Source organism: Saccostrea echinata, unplaced genomic scaffold, assembly GCF_033153115.1.
Source record: "Saccostrea echinata isolate AGI-Se365-2 ecotype Australia unplaced genomic scaffold, CSIRO_AGI_Sech_v1 ptg000030l, whole genome shotgun sequence".
NCBI lineage: Eukaryota > Metazoa > Mollusca > Bivalvia > Ostreida > Ostreidae > Saccostrea > Saccostrea echinata.
The window spans coordinates 29,707,957-29,724,820 of record NW_026889779.1 but is presented as its reverse complement, the minus strand read 5'-3'; the positions used below and the strand labels follow the sequence as shown (position 1 = coordinate 29,724,820).

At 33.5% G+C, this 16,864-nt stretch overlaps 1 protein-coding gene across 1 annotated transcript in view; it reads right to left on the bottom strand.

Annotated features, from left to right (window-relative positions):
- LOC133197666 (polyamine-transporting ATPase 13A3-like) overlaps positions 1–16,618 on the bottom strand; it is a 48,763-nt gene extending 32,145 nt beyond the window's left edge. Inside the window, exons 1-22 of the mRNA XM_061333795.1 lie at positions 16,524–16,618; positions 15,324–15,491; positions 14,978–15,045; positions 13,945–14,029; positions 12,385–12,441; positions 8,793–8,878; positions 8,410–8,484; positions 7,896–7,965; positions 7,442–7,576; positions 5,777–5,840; positions 5,516–5,647; positions 4,791–4,967; positions 4,272–4,417; positions 3,874–4,074; positions 3,611–3,672; positions 3,241–3,391; positions 2,826–2,906; positions 2,520–2,552; positions 1,279–1,435; positions 1,075–1,195; positions 813–937; positions 466–635 (exon numbers count right to left, since the gene is read on the bottom strand). Of these exons, the coding sequence (XP_061189779.1) occupies positions 466–635; positions 813–937; positions 1,075–1,195; positions 1,279–1,435; positions 2,520–2,552; positions 2,826–2,906; positions 3,241–3,391; positions 3,611–3,672; positions 3,874–4,074; positions 4,272–4,417; positions 4,791–4,967; positions 5,516–5,647; positions 5,777–5,840; positions 7,442–7,576; positions 7,896–7,965; positions 8,410–8,484; positions 8,793–8,878; positions 12,385–12,441; positions 13,945–14,029; positions 14,978–15,045; positions 15,324–15,491; positions 16,524–16,571 (2,412 nt within the window). The 5' untranslated portion in view covers positions 16,572–16,618. The remainder of the gene's footprint in view (positions 1–465; positions 636–812; positions 938–1,074; positions 1,196–1,278; positions 1,436–2,519; positions 2,553–2,825; positions 2,907–3,240; positions 3,392–3,610; positions 3,673–3,873; positions 4,075–4,271; positions 4,418–4,790; positions 4,968–5,515; positions 5,648–5,776; positions 5,841–7,441; positions 7,577–7,895; positions 7,966–8,409; positions 8,485–8,792; positions 8,879–12,384; positions 12,442–13,944; positions 14,030–14,977; positions 15,046–15,323; positions 15,492–16,523) is intronic.
- Positions 16,619–16,864: the final 246 nt, after the last annotated feature.

Here is a 16,864-nt window from a genome sequence, read left to right as displayed (position 1 = left end):
GTAATAAACACATGATAGCCCTATAATCATGAGAGTAAGGCACAAATGTAAAATGTAGATCACAGTATAGTGATATCCACTATATCTGACATGTAAACAGTTTTGATTTCATCCAATATCTGACGAATGCACTCAAATTACACCCCAAACATAAGTGCGAAAATTGAAATACATCTACCTAAAATAAGTACATGTACATTACTTCAGTCTACAACAGGCTATTTAAGTAAGATGACCAGGGCCACATCACTCATTTTCCAACTTTGTAATACTATAGAGAATTTAACTGAAAAACAGATCTGCAGATTTTTCTGAAAATAAATTTGGGTATTTGCAACACATAGAGAATTTTTTTTTTCTGGACATTTTTCAAGAAACTTTCAGGGATGAGCTATACATTGTTTGTACTATAAGAGGCACACTATACAGGTGATTTTACAAAAGTAAAAGTAACAAAGCACTCACGGTAGACTTTTCATGTACACGATCCTCTGGATCTTCAGTGTACATGTACTCCAGCCAGGGGTCATTTTTACCTGGCGTCCCAGGAAATGCTTGGACCAAGATGATTTTCTGATTTTCATTGACCATTCCACATTCTCGGGCCACACTCAAGGCTGTCAACATGTTGTCACCTGAAAAAGGCAAAAATAAACTTTGATTCATATTAGTAGTATAAAAATTACTTACGATTCATCATTTAATTTTGCAAATAACTAAAAAACAAGAAAGGTTCTTTTAGTACAATGATATTAAAAAAACACACACAAATTTCTGCTTTTAGTTTGAGGAGAATTCTTGGTGCTAGGTACCTGTGACCATGACGGTCCTAATGTCTGCATCTAGAAGTTTGTGTATTATAGGGGTTGTTTCTGGCTTCAGTCGGTTCTCAAGCACCAAGAATCCCAGGAAAGTCAGGTTTCTCTCCACTTGCTCTCTGAGATTTTGCAATCACAAAACAATAATTAACCAAGTGAATAAAAGCCTCAGTATATATATTAACATAAAATAGCTATAAAAGAATAAGGATTTTAAGTCTAAGAATGTTTTGCTGACATCTGTTGGAGTACATACCTCTGAATTCTCTGTAATTTTGCATACTTCAATTTTGTTGGAAGAGATCTGTATGCAAGGGCAAGAACTCTGTAACCATGTTTTGTGTAATTGATTAAGACCTTGTGAAAATTGCTTGGTACTGAAAATAAAATTGTGATGTAAATTAAATGTTCTGCCTGATAGGACAAAGAAACATCCTTCAATCCAACATTTTATTTTTACCTGTCTCAGATTTAGATAGGGAGGCAATCATCTCGGGGGCCCCCTTTGTATAGAGTTCAAAGTTTGGGGCTCCTAGTTTACGTGTTATGACGGACATTCTCTGCAGACTGGAGGCAAAAGTGAACTGCCTCATGATGGCTATCTCTTCATACTTTGGCTAAAAAAAATGAAATTTTAAACTTATTTTTATCATTATTTTTATTTTTCAAAAATTGCATCCATTTTTAGAGTAAGTCAGATGACTTTACTTTATATAGTTAATTTTGCATGTTATTAAACTATTAATCCTGTATAAACTTTTGTGCTTAGTCTAATATTCCCCTGAAGCCTTCATATAAGACCTCACTCTGAAAGAATTAATGTTCAAGGAAAGCAATTCTTTGTAGCCTGATTAAGCAAGGTGAACATGGCCATGACTGTTCTAATCAGATTATAAATTTAACTGTTCATCAAACAGTCTCTGGATTTAACTCCTTTATGACTTCTGTCACAGTAGTAAGATCCTATATCCTGTTTAATCTAGCTTGCTTTATACTGTACATTGAATATCTTGGTGTCATTTACAGATTTAGCTCCCTTTGGTCTGACTCTGGTGAGAAAAATCTGTAAGAAACTTAATGTGACCTATTCATTAAAAATTTTCTTGCTTTCCCTTGAATTATCTTACTTTGATTGACTATGGTGTGGAGAATCTACACGAAAACTTGCCATGAATTGTTCAATAAAGAGCTCTTTATTGTCCTCAAAATTAACTCCCTTTGGTCTATGTTGCATAAGAATCCACAAGATCTTACATGAACTGTTCATCAAAGAACTTCTTGTTGTTCCAGGAGTTAACTCCCTTTAGACAGACTATAGTGGGGAGCATCTATAGGATCATTGTACCTTGAAATATTCATCAAAAAGCTTTTTATTGTCCCCAAAATTAACTCCCTTTGGTCTAACTATAATGGGGAGCATCTATTAGATCTTACCTTGAACTGTTCATCAAAGAGTTCCTTGTCGTCCTTGACATTAACTCCCTTTGGTCTGACTATGGTGGGGAGCATCTATTAGATCTTACCTTGAACTGTTCATCAAAGAGTTCCTTGTCGTCCTTGACATTAACTCCCTTTGGTCTGACTATGATGGGGAGCATCTATTAGATCTAACCTTGAACTGTTCATCAAAGAGTTCCTTGTTGTCCTTGACATTAACTCCCTTTGGTCTGACTATGATGGGGAGCATCTATTAGATCTTACCTTGAACTGTTCATCAAAGAGTTCCTTGTTGTCCTTGACATTAACTCCCTTTGGTCTGACTATGGTGGGGAGCATCTATTAGATCTTACCTTGAACTGTTCATCAAAAAGTTCCTTGTTGTCCTTGACATTAACCCCCTTTGGTCTGACTATGATGGGGAGCATCTATTAGATCTTACCTTGAACTGTTCATCAAAGAGTTCCTTGTTGTCCTTGACATTAACTCCCTTTGGTCTGACTATGGTGGGAAGCATCTATTAGATCTTACCTTGAACTGTTCATCAAAGAGTTCCTTGTTGTCCTTGACATTAACTCCCTTTGGTCTGACTATGGTGGGGACAATCATATCATATCTGCTCGCTTCCTCCTCTCCTGGCTCCTCTAGATCCTTTTTAGTCAATTAAAAATTTAGGTCATGACCTTTTTTTTTCTCTATTCACATAATAGATAAAATATTCCTCAAAAAAATGAAGAATCACCATAAACTTTTCTTCATAGAATTGACTTGGAAAAATGTAATTTATTCTTGAGATACTTTTAAGAGTAATAGCAAAGCTACACCTATATATGGCTGGAAATAGCTAATTCTTAAAATATGTATAAAATTGAAGCAAAGCTGTATATGGTTGGTAACACTAATTCAGAAAGTGCAGAAATACTTGAGGAAATACACTGTCATTTTTAATTTCTTTTCATTGATTTCTTATTTTTTAATCACATACCCAGTTGGTGGCCTCAAACATGATGAGGTCCAATGGGTCCCCACTGAGGATCCCATCAATCATCGTCAGAGAATGACAGGTTGCCATGGCATTCAGAAGAAGGCTCTGTTTAGCTGGGAGGAGCTTTATATCATGAACCTCCTCAGTAAAACTGTGCGATATTTACAGCTTGATCTCAAAATGTACAGTTCAAGGTTCAATCAAATTGTAAATTCTATTATTATACCAGTATAACAATATGGACTTTATCAAAGGATTTGTGAGTTATAGTTATTATTAAATGAGTTCAGATAATCCAATTGGGTCTTGCTAAAAAGTACTTCATATATCTATGGATAATAAAAAATTCTGACTCTGACATTTGTCCTACCCGCCATCTTGTACAGGGACAACACTCTGCATGTTTAGTCCATCCTCTGTCAGCGTGCCTGTCTGTAATCATGACAATAAAATTAAACAAAGAAAATCTTTAATATTCTTTGGAAATAAACATACTCATGTAAATTACTTAAATTATTCTGAGCTCAAACATCTCTAAGAATCTGCAGAGAAAGGATATACTCTTGATAGATTCATGCTTTTGATTGCTCTCCTATAAATTAGTAATGAGTGGCAGAATTTAAATTATCAAACCTTATCAAAGCATACAACATTGATGGTTCCACTGATGTTGATACTATGTGGACTGATGCAGTAAATCTGACTTTTCTTAAGGCGACTCTGAGCAAACACAATCCCAATAGTAAGGGCTGCTGGCAGGGCTGGAGGCACAGCAATGGTGATCAAATCCATAGAACGAAGGAAGATATCTTCAAAGAGTTCAGATTCTTGCACCTGGAACATTAATTAAAATCAATTTTCAAATTGAACTTTTAATGACTTTCTGAAAAAAAAATTTCCTCTAGTGAGTGAAACATAAATACCCTTTGAAAATGTCTAAAATATGGATCCAACCATCTATTATACATCTTAATTTGATTTTCTTCATTCCCAATTATTTTTTTATTCTAGCCCTGATAATAATACTGTACCATCAACACCACTGTGTAAATAAATCCAATTCCAGCAATTCCTGCTAGTATGGCCACAAATATGTATGTGTCTCTGTTGAATTTAAAATCCACAGGTTTGGGATATAAGATGGAGCGCACCAATTCTCCTTTGGCTGTTGAAAAACCTGATATCAAAATACAAAGGACCTCTTCATCAGATCAGCACAATAAATATACACAGGAATTTTACAAAAAAAACCCCGAATATCATTAGCTTATACACAAGAAATAAAGCACTGCTATACAAAAGTAAAATTACTGTTAAAGATCAAATATTTCTTTGCAATTGAAAAAGTTTGGTATAATTTGAAGAGAAGCAGTTGAAATAAGGAAGACAACTTGTTTAATACTACAGGAGTCGGTGTATCCAAAATTTTAAAGGTATTTTCAGTAAATAAAAATATGTAATACCTAATTATTATAGGTTATTATGTATTTTTTAAATTTACTGAAAGTATCTTTAAAATTGATGGGTAGGTCGATATTTGTGATATTTACCTGTCCTCAGGACTACGGCCCTGACCTGCTGGGAACCGTAAAACCTGGTCTGTAATATGTGTGTACCACAGAAAAGAACATGCTTTGAGTGGTCCTTCAGATTAAATAGGATATCCTCCTGAGACTTTGACAGTTTAGGGTTAGGAAGTGGAGTTTTAGTTACGGGTACACTTTCTCCTGCAAATTAAAATTATTAATTAGATGAAGTAACATAATGAAACCTTTTAAAATCATGAAGACACAAATTCATATACACTATAATACCTCTTTTCAGTTTTTCTGGATTTTTCCAAAAACTCTACAGTCATATCAATAAAGATTAGGGGGAGCTAATTCTGTAACAAAGGGTGGTGCACCTATGGATGCTAACTATCATTCATTCTTCCAATGCTGTGACTCTGACCTATATTTTTCAGATGAGTGGCTAAGTAATGGTAAAAGATTTTAGAGTAGGACCACCTCCACGGGTAAGTATAATCTCTACCTAGACTGAACCTTCCACAAGCATCCAGAAAAGCACATAACTACCTTGGATGCTGTTATTGTCAGATGTGTAACTTAAACACTGTATTGATGAAATTAGCTTATATACATCTATTGGTACTTAATGAACATTCGTTGATATGACATTTTGTTTCACCTACAGGTGACACACAGTGAGCCCTGTTTATCTAGTTTTTTTCTCCAGTCTGAAAGTAAATAAATAACCAATTCACATTAGTTACCTGTGAGCATACTCTCATTAACTATACAATTTCCAGTCAGAAGTACTGCATCACACTGCATGATACAGCCATTTCGTGGGATGGAGATGATGTCCCCAGGAACAAGATCATCAGAGCAAATGTCCTGGTATGCTATAAAAAATATATATAGAGGTAAATGTACTGGTGTTTTACTCTGCACAGCAGAAATAAGGTTAAAAAAAATAATAGTGTAGATGCATTTTAAATTCAGATGCTTTAATGAAGTGTTAATAATCTTACTATCTCCAGTCAGTTTAGTCACAATGGTGGATGATTCTATAGTGTTTCTTAAAGCCCTTTGCATCTACAACATAGATAGTAGGAATTTTATCAGTGAACTATATAGGATTTAAACTAAAATATTGAAATAAAAAGTCAGGAAATGTGAAGTCTAGTTAAAAAGTCACATATGTACATACATGTTTGAAGCTTAATCAAAATAACATCAATTATAGCTTCTTCAAAAATGACTTCATGCAATGCTGTGACAAAGCTAAACACAAAATGGCATGATGAGTGGACAGGTCCAGGACAGATAGCTAAGGGCTGGGCCAGAAACACTGACATAAAAACTAAATCTGCCCTGGTCATATGTGTACCAGAGCACATTATGGTTCATATCATCAATCATGTAAATTTTGTACTTATGGTTGAAATGAGCTATCTACTGTAGATTCCTAAATATTAGGGATGTCAATTTTGTCAATAATTCATATTCGAATATTCAATGAAAGTATTCGAATATATTTGAATATTCGATAAAATGAATAAAATCTGTTGTATTTTAAATATGCATCATCCTACTTTCATGAAAGGTTTAGCGTAGGTATACTTATCTTGGAAGTAAAATTGTATGAAGACTTTTGTAGGTGTACAATAAAATTACATTTGATATTTGTCAATGTTTGAAATAAATAATTGATTTAAATGTAGAATGGTATAATTTTTGTATATTTTGTAGTTCCAACTGAGGAACCAGTCATCTTACCAAAGGCAAGATATAGTCGTAACGGTATACTGATCAGATTTCAATACTTGTTTTTAAAATATAATTAAATATTTCCATAGACAATTTTCCCAGGTAATTAACTAATTTACCGATAATGAATATAAAACTCAGGATTTTGTACAACCCGAGATAATCAAGTAATTTACACATTTATTCTGAAATTGAGCCCTTTACAATATTAATTACAGACTAATTCTATATCGGACATTCATTTAATGATCAATTAAATTTATTTAGATAAGTATTTATACTCTTCACTTTTTAGACCTTCGAAGAAGGTTTTCATTTTGTTGTTCTCTTTTCTAGATCCGATCGTATTTAACTTAAGAAAACTATGAAAGTACATATGGCATTCTTGTACAATTCATTAACACCTTACTCAAAAGAAAATACATGTAATTTAGTAGATCTATAAGATAAGAAAGTAGTGAAAGAAATCAGGCGATCGAAATTGATCGCTATAGTAAATTAAACAGGGATAATTCCAAAATTTATTAATCACAGTACTTCTTTTTCTGAAATCTGAAAACACCGAATATTCGAATCTTAAATTCATATTCGAATATCAACTCATCGAATGAATATTCGAATGTTCGAATATTCGTTGCCATCCCTACTAAATATACGCGAGGAATTAATTATCGCGTAATTTCGCGAGAAGAACCACTCGCTAAATAAAATTACTCATTTTTATTTTTATGGTGTTGAAGTCAATGTAAAATCTCTTGATGAACTGTCTACTCGCAAATTATTGTTCTCACCATTTGACGCTCAAGAGCCATTTCGTGATAATAAGCACTCGCGAAAAATAAGGAATCTAGAGTATTTTGCCAATGACAGGGAAAAGATATTATCTTTTGATTGTAATGTAGAAAAAAATATAAGAAGCAGAGAACCTTTCTGGTCTGGTAAATAGTGGCAGTGATGGAGACAACAGAAATGACAACAATACAACTGGCATAGTAGTAATATTCATCTGCAAACCAAATCCCACAGCTGAACAACTGGAAGATGTAGAAAGGTGACAACACCTGTAAAACAACAAACAACCATCACCTAAGTTGTTTTCATTCCAAAAAGCTCATGAAACAAGGTAAAATTACTCCAAGTTAGGCCTGATATAGAAAATGATTCTGTTTCTTTCTCTCATGGCTACATAATGTAAAATTATTATCTGCCATTAAAGAAAATTATAAGATGACAATTAAAGGACCTAAATATTTCTTTCACACTCAAACTTTGTAGGAAAATAAATTACCCAGAGGAACAACTACATGTATAAAGATTTTTTCCGCAGCTAGATTTTTCTACACCAATTACAAAAGAAAGATTTCATTAGATCTCATATACCTCTTTAAAAAGGAGTCTGATAATTGGGGTGACATGAATCTGAATGGAATTTGAACCAAACATTGTCATTCTGAAAAAGATAGAAATTACATACTATCATAACAGTCAGCAACATTTTCTCTTCAAATGTGGCAAAATTTTCGAAGGAGGCAAGCAAAAGAAACAAATAATGTATGCATGAGCATGTGAGCAACACAGAATTCCTTCAGATATGAATAGGATTACAATCAGGCTTCAGGATCACTGTCCAGGAAGATTTAGCTTTTCATTGGTGTGACATGGATCATATTCAAGGACTTTCAGTAATAAATATTCATGAATTTTTTTTTTTAATCAAGATGTTCACTTAATTCATTTAATACATTTATCTTGTTTAACACTTCGAAATTAGCGATAATTTTCTTGAAAAGATAATTTTAACTACCCTGAGACATATTTTTATGCGTATCACATTTTTTAAAATATGCAAAATTATGAACCATATAAAAAAACTAAAAAGTTAAAAATAACAGACCTTTCTTGTTGTTGAGCATAATTCAGTCCTTTGCATCCATGGAAATATGAACACTTTGTGTTTTTATCTAAACCTCTACAACAGGTTAAGACAGTTTGATTTTTGTTCTGGTGAAAATGTTACTAGTAATTTTTTTTAAAGTATAATTTGACAATTTTAATTATAAGTAACTAAGTTTTTAAAGTCCCATTCAAAAGCTACATGAAAACTTGCCCTTGACTCTTGGTTTGACAACCTTTTTTTTTTTAAGAAAAACTGAATTACTGTTGTCAGCTACAATACCAATGATGCACTAATTCTCTAATGATTTTCTGTAGATTAAGAAAACAATTTAAAGTTGAATGAATAAGCTAGAAATAGTCCTACTGGTTTGAAATACTCACTCTAATTTTTTAAATGTTTGAGAATCACTGTTCCAGATGTACTTGACTTTTTTTGTGATGAAATAGCGGATCAGACCCCGATTTAACTAAAACAAATCAAATTGTATCAATTAGCAAAATGAATTAAATACTTTTTTATTGAAAAAAAAATCACCTTGACAACACTGTAAGGTTTGGGACTTGAAATTCTGCAGTCACTGTATTTAACTAACAAGAGGCCCATGGGCCACATTGCTCACCTGAGTAACTTTGGCCATGCTGTTCTTTACCAGATTTCCCCCCTTGTAATACCTATTGTGGCCCCGCCCTACACCCGGGAGTCATGATTTTGACAATTTAGAATCTACACTACATGAGGATGCTTCCACGTAAGTTTCAGATTTTCTGGCCCAGTGGTTCTTGAGAAGAAGATTTTTAAAGATTTTTCCTATATATTTTAATGTAAAACTTGGGTTCCCTATTGTGGCCCCGCCCTATCCCCGGGGTCATGATTTGAACAATGTAGAATCTACACTATCCGAGGATGCTTCCACATAAGTTTCAGCTTTTCTGGCCCAGTGGTTCTTGAGAACAAGATTTTTAAAGATTTTTCTTACATATTTCAATGTAAAACTTGGATTCCCTATTGTGGCCCGCCCTACCCCCTGGGGTCATGATTTTAAAGATTTAGAATCTACACTATCCCAGAATGCTTGCACATAAGTTTCAGCTTTTCTGGCCCAGTGGTTCTTGAGAAGAAGATTTTTTAATGACCCCACCCTATTTTTGTCTTTTCTTGATTATCTCCCCTTGTAAGGGGACTTGGCCCTTTATTTTAACAATTTAAACTCCTCTTTGCCCAAGGATACTTTGTGCCAAGTTTGGTTAAAATTGGCCCAGTGGTTCTTGAGAAGAAGTTGAAAATGTTAAAAGTTTACAGACGGATGGACGGACAGAGGGACGGACGGACGGACAACAGGTGATCAGAAAAGCTCACTTGAGCTTTCAACTCAGGTGAGCTAAAAAATTGGCACAGTCAGAAAGGGCCCAACTAATAGGGCTGTCATAGGAAAGTGACAATTTAATTCATTTATTAATTTTTAGAACACAATATACAACATAAGGAAGATGACATGGAAAAATCACTGATACAGTTAAACTTCAGTATCTCAAACACTGATATCTCGAATACCATGGATATGTCAAAGTGAATTAATTGGAAGTCTCAATTCTTTAAGTTCTGGAATACTCGGAGTTTTTTCTCGGTTCCATAGAGTTCGAGATAACAAGATTTGACTGTATATGTTTATAACTATTATCTGAGTTATCACATCAATACAAAAGTATTGACAGACAGAGAAAGAGGTGGAGAAACCACAAAATGAAGGTCTTTCTCACATGATTAATGCCTTCTGTATAAAATTTGAATTAGTTGTATTAAAGACTGAGAAATCATGACCAATATACATTCAGATATATACATATATAAAGACAGATAAACAAAGTGATATGACTCCAAAATTTATAAGTGTAATCCTCTTATACTAAATACTTCTGTACAATATTTGGGAATGTTACAATGAACTGTTTGGCATGCATTATCATGTCAAAGTGTTCACGGATATAGATTCAGACACATATATAGACAGAGAAAGGAATATGACCCTAAAAAGTAAAGGTCACTGTGTCCTCTTCTCATACATGTAGTTAAGTACTTCTGTACAAAAATATGGAAACATTTCCTTGAACCATACATTTAGGATATGTCAAAACAAAAGTTTTCATGGATATTAACATTCAGATACACATAATAACAGACAGACATATAGGTTCCATAATTTGGGCCACTTAGTTACTGGTTTTTCTCCAACTTGAGTTCCTAATCTTTTTAATTGTCAATAGACATGACACTTGCTTGAATGGTTACCCATCAAAATCAACATACATGTATATTTACCATAACCAGAAATAGGTGTTTATATATATAGTTGATTAATCATGGCAGTCAATTGCAAGAAAAGTGATGAAAACAAAGTAATATTATATCCTCTATATATGTGTACGTAAATTAGTATAAGATATCAGTATTATAACATTTTCAACAGCGAAATACAGTTGAACTTTGCTATCTTGAACTCCAATATATAGAATACCATGGATATGTCGAAGTGATCTTAAAGTCCCAACAACGTTCTTTTTTGACATAATTTATCCTAAGTATCTTGAACCCTCAAATATCTGAAAGTTTTTTCTTAGTCCTGTCAAGTTCAAGATAACAAGGTTTGACTGTACTGAAATTTATCAATGGAATATAAAAGTGATATTTTTTCACACTGTGAAAAAATATCAGAAGTGTGGCAAAACTCTCAATTTTCTTTCACAAATAATGTTATAAAAAATACTCCCTAGCCTGTTATAAAATAGTGAGAGCAAATAAACCACTCTGACATGGACTAAAACAGCCAAAATTTCTCTAAATTGTTAAAATCCATGTTTACAATTTCCATTCTCACAATTGCTTAGCCATGTCCCACAATCGCTCTGATGATGTCACAACCTATGATACTATGTTAAAAAATGGCAGAGAATTGAATAAGCAATTTCTTTCACTCAAGAGACAGTTTTTTTTTTTCATAATTTTTATAATTTCTGTTAGATCCATGGGTAAATTATGCAGATTTCTTGGACTGCCTTTTGCATATCTTAACACTGTAACAAATAGTCATAGTACTACTGTGCCAAATTGTGATGCCATGCAATGCCAAGGTCCAATGACTTTAAATAAATACAATTAAAATGCAAGGACAAACTCTAATCTCTTGGATAGGTGCGAGACTAGCCCTAATTGGTCAAAAGTAAAACCTAGCTATCTTCGGCAGGTGAAAGACTAACCCTAATCAGTCGAAGAGTTGTGAGGACTAATCCTAAATCTCTCAGGTTGGTGCTCTCCTATAACCAGTCCAATAGTGTGCGAGGACTAACCCTTATCAGTCGAGTGGTAAGCGAGGACTAACCCTAATATATCTCTGGTGGGTGCAAGCAATGAGTAAAACCAGTGAAATTGTATGCCAGGACAAATACCAAATTGATGGCTTTTGAATGCAGGACAACGGCGTCAAGGATTGACGTCGGAATATTATGACGTCATAAACGTTGTTAGTTTCTCATTTAACATTGGACTTTGGCGTATCAGACCATCACATTTTATCACAGCTCGTCTCATAGGAAACAAGCCATTGGGCTCTGGCATGACCACAGAACTTTGGCGTCCATACCTCCATCAATCCAATGGGGTTTGGCGCAGACCATCGGGGTTTTGCGAGACCATCGGACTTTGGCGTCACCATCGGACTTTGGAGTCTTACATATATGCAAATAATATTTGGTTTACTCTCTCTCTCCATATATATATATATATATATATATATATATATATATATATATATATATATATATATATATATATATATATATATAAGCACACAGCTAGACTTTTTCAAACCATTTTTCTGGATAATGTTTAAGTCAACTAATGCATTCAAAGACATCATGCAGAGCACTGAATAAGAAAATTACAAGCAGAAAGCTACCGACACAATAAAGTATCAATTACTTCTAAAACTCGGTCAAACGCTGACAGTTGTCCCTCTGACTCATGATCTGTGGATTTCTATGAAATAAGGAAAAATAAAAAGTCACATCTCATGCACAACCAAAAGGAATTATGCATATGAAATAAATCACACATAGAGAAAACGGATGAAAAAGTTTGATGACTACACAATTAGCACCATGAGGTTGACCCATTCCTGAACTTTTCTTTCCAAATTTGGGACTTTCAGCACATTAATTAGCTAATTAGGGCTTATTTTCTTAGGAAATGTAAGCCATTATGTAAGCTTTGATATTTCACCAGATTTATGAATTAATATATATGAAGTGCAATTAATTTTCAGTGTGGTTAAGTGAGGAAGAAGTGATTTTAACTTTAAGCCTTGTGCTAGAATTTTAGACTTTGTTGGATCATGCATATAAATATCAGACAAGATTTTAGACTTTCTGCTTTTTTTTTCTTTACCTTAAACATATCAAAAATCAAAAAGCATGCATGCATCCAAGCGTTTTCATTTGACAAGAATTTTGAGAATGTGCTCTTCCGTTCTATTACAATTTTATAATTCTGAATTAGCTTAGAGCTTAATTTAGCATTTGTTAATTTAATGTTCAGTTAGTTTGTTAACTATGAGAGAGAGAGGAAAGGGGGGATTTTTAAGTACATTACATTGTAATATGTTAATGAAATTCAGGTTTTAAAACATTTGTTGTTGTCAGAGCACAACCATGCAAAGAATCTCAAAAAGAGTGATTCTTGTTTCATTTTCCTTTCAAAATATCTGTAAGTTATATAAATTCTCAATCATATGATAAACAAGTTATTAATTAAAGGCACAAATACAATTAAAACTTGATATCCTGATACCTTGGCATGTCAGAATTTTGGTATATGTCAACAGGAGTTTGGTTTTGATCTCATCATGATTATGAACCTCATCTTTAAAATCTCTATCTGGTATATCTCAAAGTTGTTTGAGATGATGTGGTTTGTTTTGATCAAGTTTCAGATTAATACTTTGAAATCACTTGAATAATTTCATGAGTAAAAAAAAAATTGTTCATGGACAACCACAATATTACTAGACATATAATTTTGTGGATAACTAATGTTTATTCAGAAGATTCAATGAACTAGCTGATACACTTACAAAACTATCTTTCATTGGGATGTAAATTCATGGGTAAGGGTGATCCATGAAATAGGTCCCCCTAGAACAATGACAATTCCACAGTATACTCCATAAAAAGACCAGATTTTGTGGGTTAATGTACCAGTCTAGTCAAGAGTATGTTGAATTTATATGGCAGTTTCTGTGTTTGATAATGATCTATGACTTTTTAGGGTATATCTAGGGAACCAACTTAGAAAACTTATCTTTTGAAAAGTGGAAAAGAGCAATATAAAATGAATCATTTTTATGTTTCAAATAAAAATTTAAATATTTAATGCAAGAAATTGATGTTACACTCACTCTCCATTAATTGTGGGGGGAGGGGGGGGGGGTAAAAAAAAGAAAGCTTACATTCTTGTGCTGTATTTTATTATTGTAAACTCTACCTTTGTGTCTCCCATTCTGAGAGGTGTGTTGCTGTCGTAGGTATTCTTACTGAAGGCTATTCCTGTCACACCTTCCTTTACAGCACTACAATGTACAGTCAATGTCAAGTTCTTCAAAGTCAAATTAAGGACACTCATACATGAAAATAAGTGAGGTTACCTAATACATGTAATAAAAGCATTTTAGTGTATGGAGAATGAACTGAGTAGTGCATGGTTGCTACATCTGTAACTCATTGTCTAGAAAAAAAAATCCACAGGATACAATAAAGACCTCACCAAGCTACAATTGTAAATGAAATTAAATCATAAATATGTCTAGGTCACATTGTTTGGGTATCGTAAACATGCCTTTAATAAAACTTATTTTTAAAGAATTATGTTGGTAGATCACACAACTATTGAGCTCAACATGATATGAATGGTTAATGTAAGATCAATTCAAAGATTAGATCATTGTCATTGAAAAGGTCACTTTCATAAAGTTCTAAATAATTAGAATTCTCTCATTGAATGTATCTGTTTAGTTAAATTCATGATGCGTTTCTAGATAAATGCACTTAATGAATAAGGTACATGTAATGAGCAAACAATGTCATCTGGCAAGTCAAGGTCAAAAGACTATGGCACAGTTGTAATGCTTTTACCACAATGTATTTGTGTATGATGGTAAAATGTTTGTAGTAATCCCACAGAACACTTGAAAAATAAGTGCAAGTAACAGATTGTGAGAATTGAGGTCAAGGTCACAGGAAACAGCAAGACCACAAAACTATGCTTAACTTGAATGCTCTAACTAAGATATATCTGAATATAAAGTTGTCTGAAGACATCCCTCTTAAAGTGAATCAAATGTAAACTCGGGAAAAATAAGGTCAAGTCATTGGGAAGGTCAAGGTCAGAAGATGTTTATTATAAACACTTTATTTGACCTTATCAGTATGTATTGATGTATGAAGCCTTGTGGGATTCTTTGTAAATAAGCTTAATGCTAAATGTAAATAGGAATGACTTAGAACAATTGTTGATTTACCTGTTTGGAAGTTGTCCATTTTTACTGGTGACTTTGACTCTGGACACAAACCACTGAAGATACTGGTCCTGTGGGAAATAACATGCACTATACTGATCTTAAACATCTATATGTATACATGTCTGCTTCTACCTTTACATAAATAATGCTTTTAGACAACTAACCATCTGTCTGTACCATAATTGTGTTCTTGTGTACAATTGATAAGAATTCCCCTATGTTCATTATGAATCAGTAAATTTGCCTTTTTTTATAACTAGAACCTAGAACCAGTCACTATAACCTGGTTCAATATAAATTGTTTCTACTATACCTGTACAGATATATTGTATAATAGACTTCTTACCCTAAGTATGACTACTTTGGCTTCAGCTAATGAGCACTTTGAATGGGTACACTTGATGAAGAGATGAGGAAACCAGTAAAAGAAGAGGCGAAGAAGACAAGCCGTGATGAGGATGAAGAACCAGACAATCACCTTCTTCAGCAGACTGGGATGGTAACCACTGATTTCCTGTAAATAAATCAGTCTCAATGACACTACAGAAACTGCCAGGGAAATTCTCCATTGGTCAATTCATACTCCCCAGCCTTCTGTATAAACTCTATTGTCTGTTACAATGTTCAAGACCAAGCACAGGAAACATCCATATCAAAAACAATGTTTTGTATACATGTACTAATAAGCTTCCATTTTCCAAATTCAAAATTGTGACCAAGACAGAGTTATAATTATTTTTTTTTCTGACAGTGACCTTGAACTTGTCTGTGGTGTTGGATTAAGGCCATAAAACCCCCTCAAGTCATATTAGCAATCTTTGTGTCAAGTATGAGCTAATCCAATGCTTTTCCATTACAGAATTATGGCCCATTGACACTATTACACAGAAAGAGAGATGGACAGTATGAATCCTATAGGGTATGTACAAACTTGAATCTACATGCAAAATCATATACAATGAACCCTTTTCCAAGCATTAATATTGTCTTTTTTGATGAGTGTTTCATGAAAAATGAACAATAATTCTACATTACCTTTTTTATAATGATGTGACTCTTACACAAAAATACATTTAAAACCCTTTACTCTTTCAATAGGAGCTCATACAAAAGTTTGGAAAAAATGGTTCAGTGAGTCTTTTAAAGAAGCAAAGAAAAGGTGAAAAGTTGAATGAGAATTTGCAATTTACCAATGTTTATTTTATGGTTCCTTTCTATTTGTACTCTAAATTTCTCATTGCTGGCCTTTTGAAGTCGGTAAAGTTCAGTGATACAAAAACAAGGATTTCTCATGTACGTTTTTTTTTAAATTTATTAAAATTAATAAATAAAGTCAAAACTTCATCAAGCCACTCTTAAAGGGAACTTAGTCACAATTAGGGAATACACATCTCTCATATAAGGTGAGGCAAGTTTGACTGGAAAGATCGACACTCACTGGTAAATTTGCTTTGCTGAAATACAGTCAAAAGAAAACTTTTGATCACATCCACAAATGGCTTTTACTTTGACAATATATATCTAATTGGGAACATATTATATTTACCATTTGATCCTCCTGTCCTGGGTTGACATATTGGTAGCCACTTTTCATAGGTGGGGGGCCTGACAGGCCCACTTTCACCTTCACCTCCTCTGATAAAAAAATGTCAAGTTTATCATTAAATCAATGGAAATTGTATCTATATAACAAGCTAATTCAGTAAAATCATGTCCCCCTACTTAAGGGGGGGAAGGGGGGAGGGGGTGAAAGAACACATAAAGTATGCCTTCATTATTGTTTGTGTTTGATTTCTACTTGGAATATGATCAAATATTGACATGCTTCATTGTGTGCCTTTAAGGTATTAAGATTAATTACTGACATTAAAAATGATCCAATTTCAA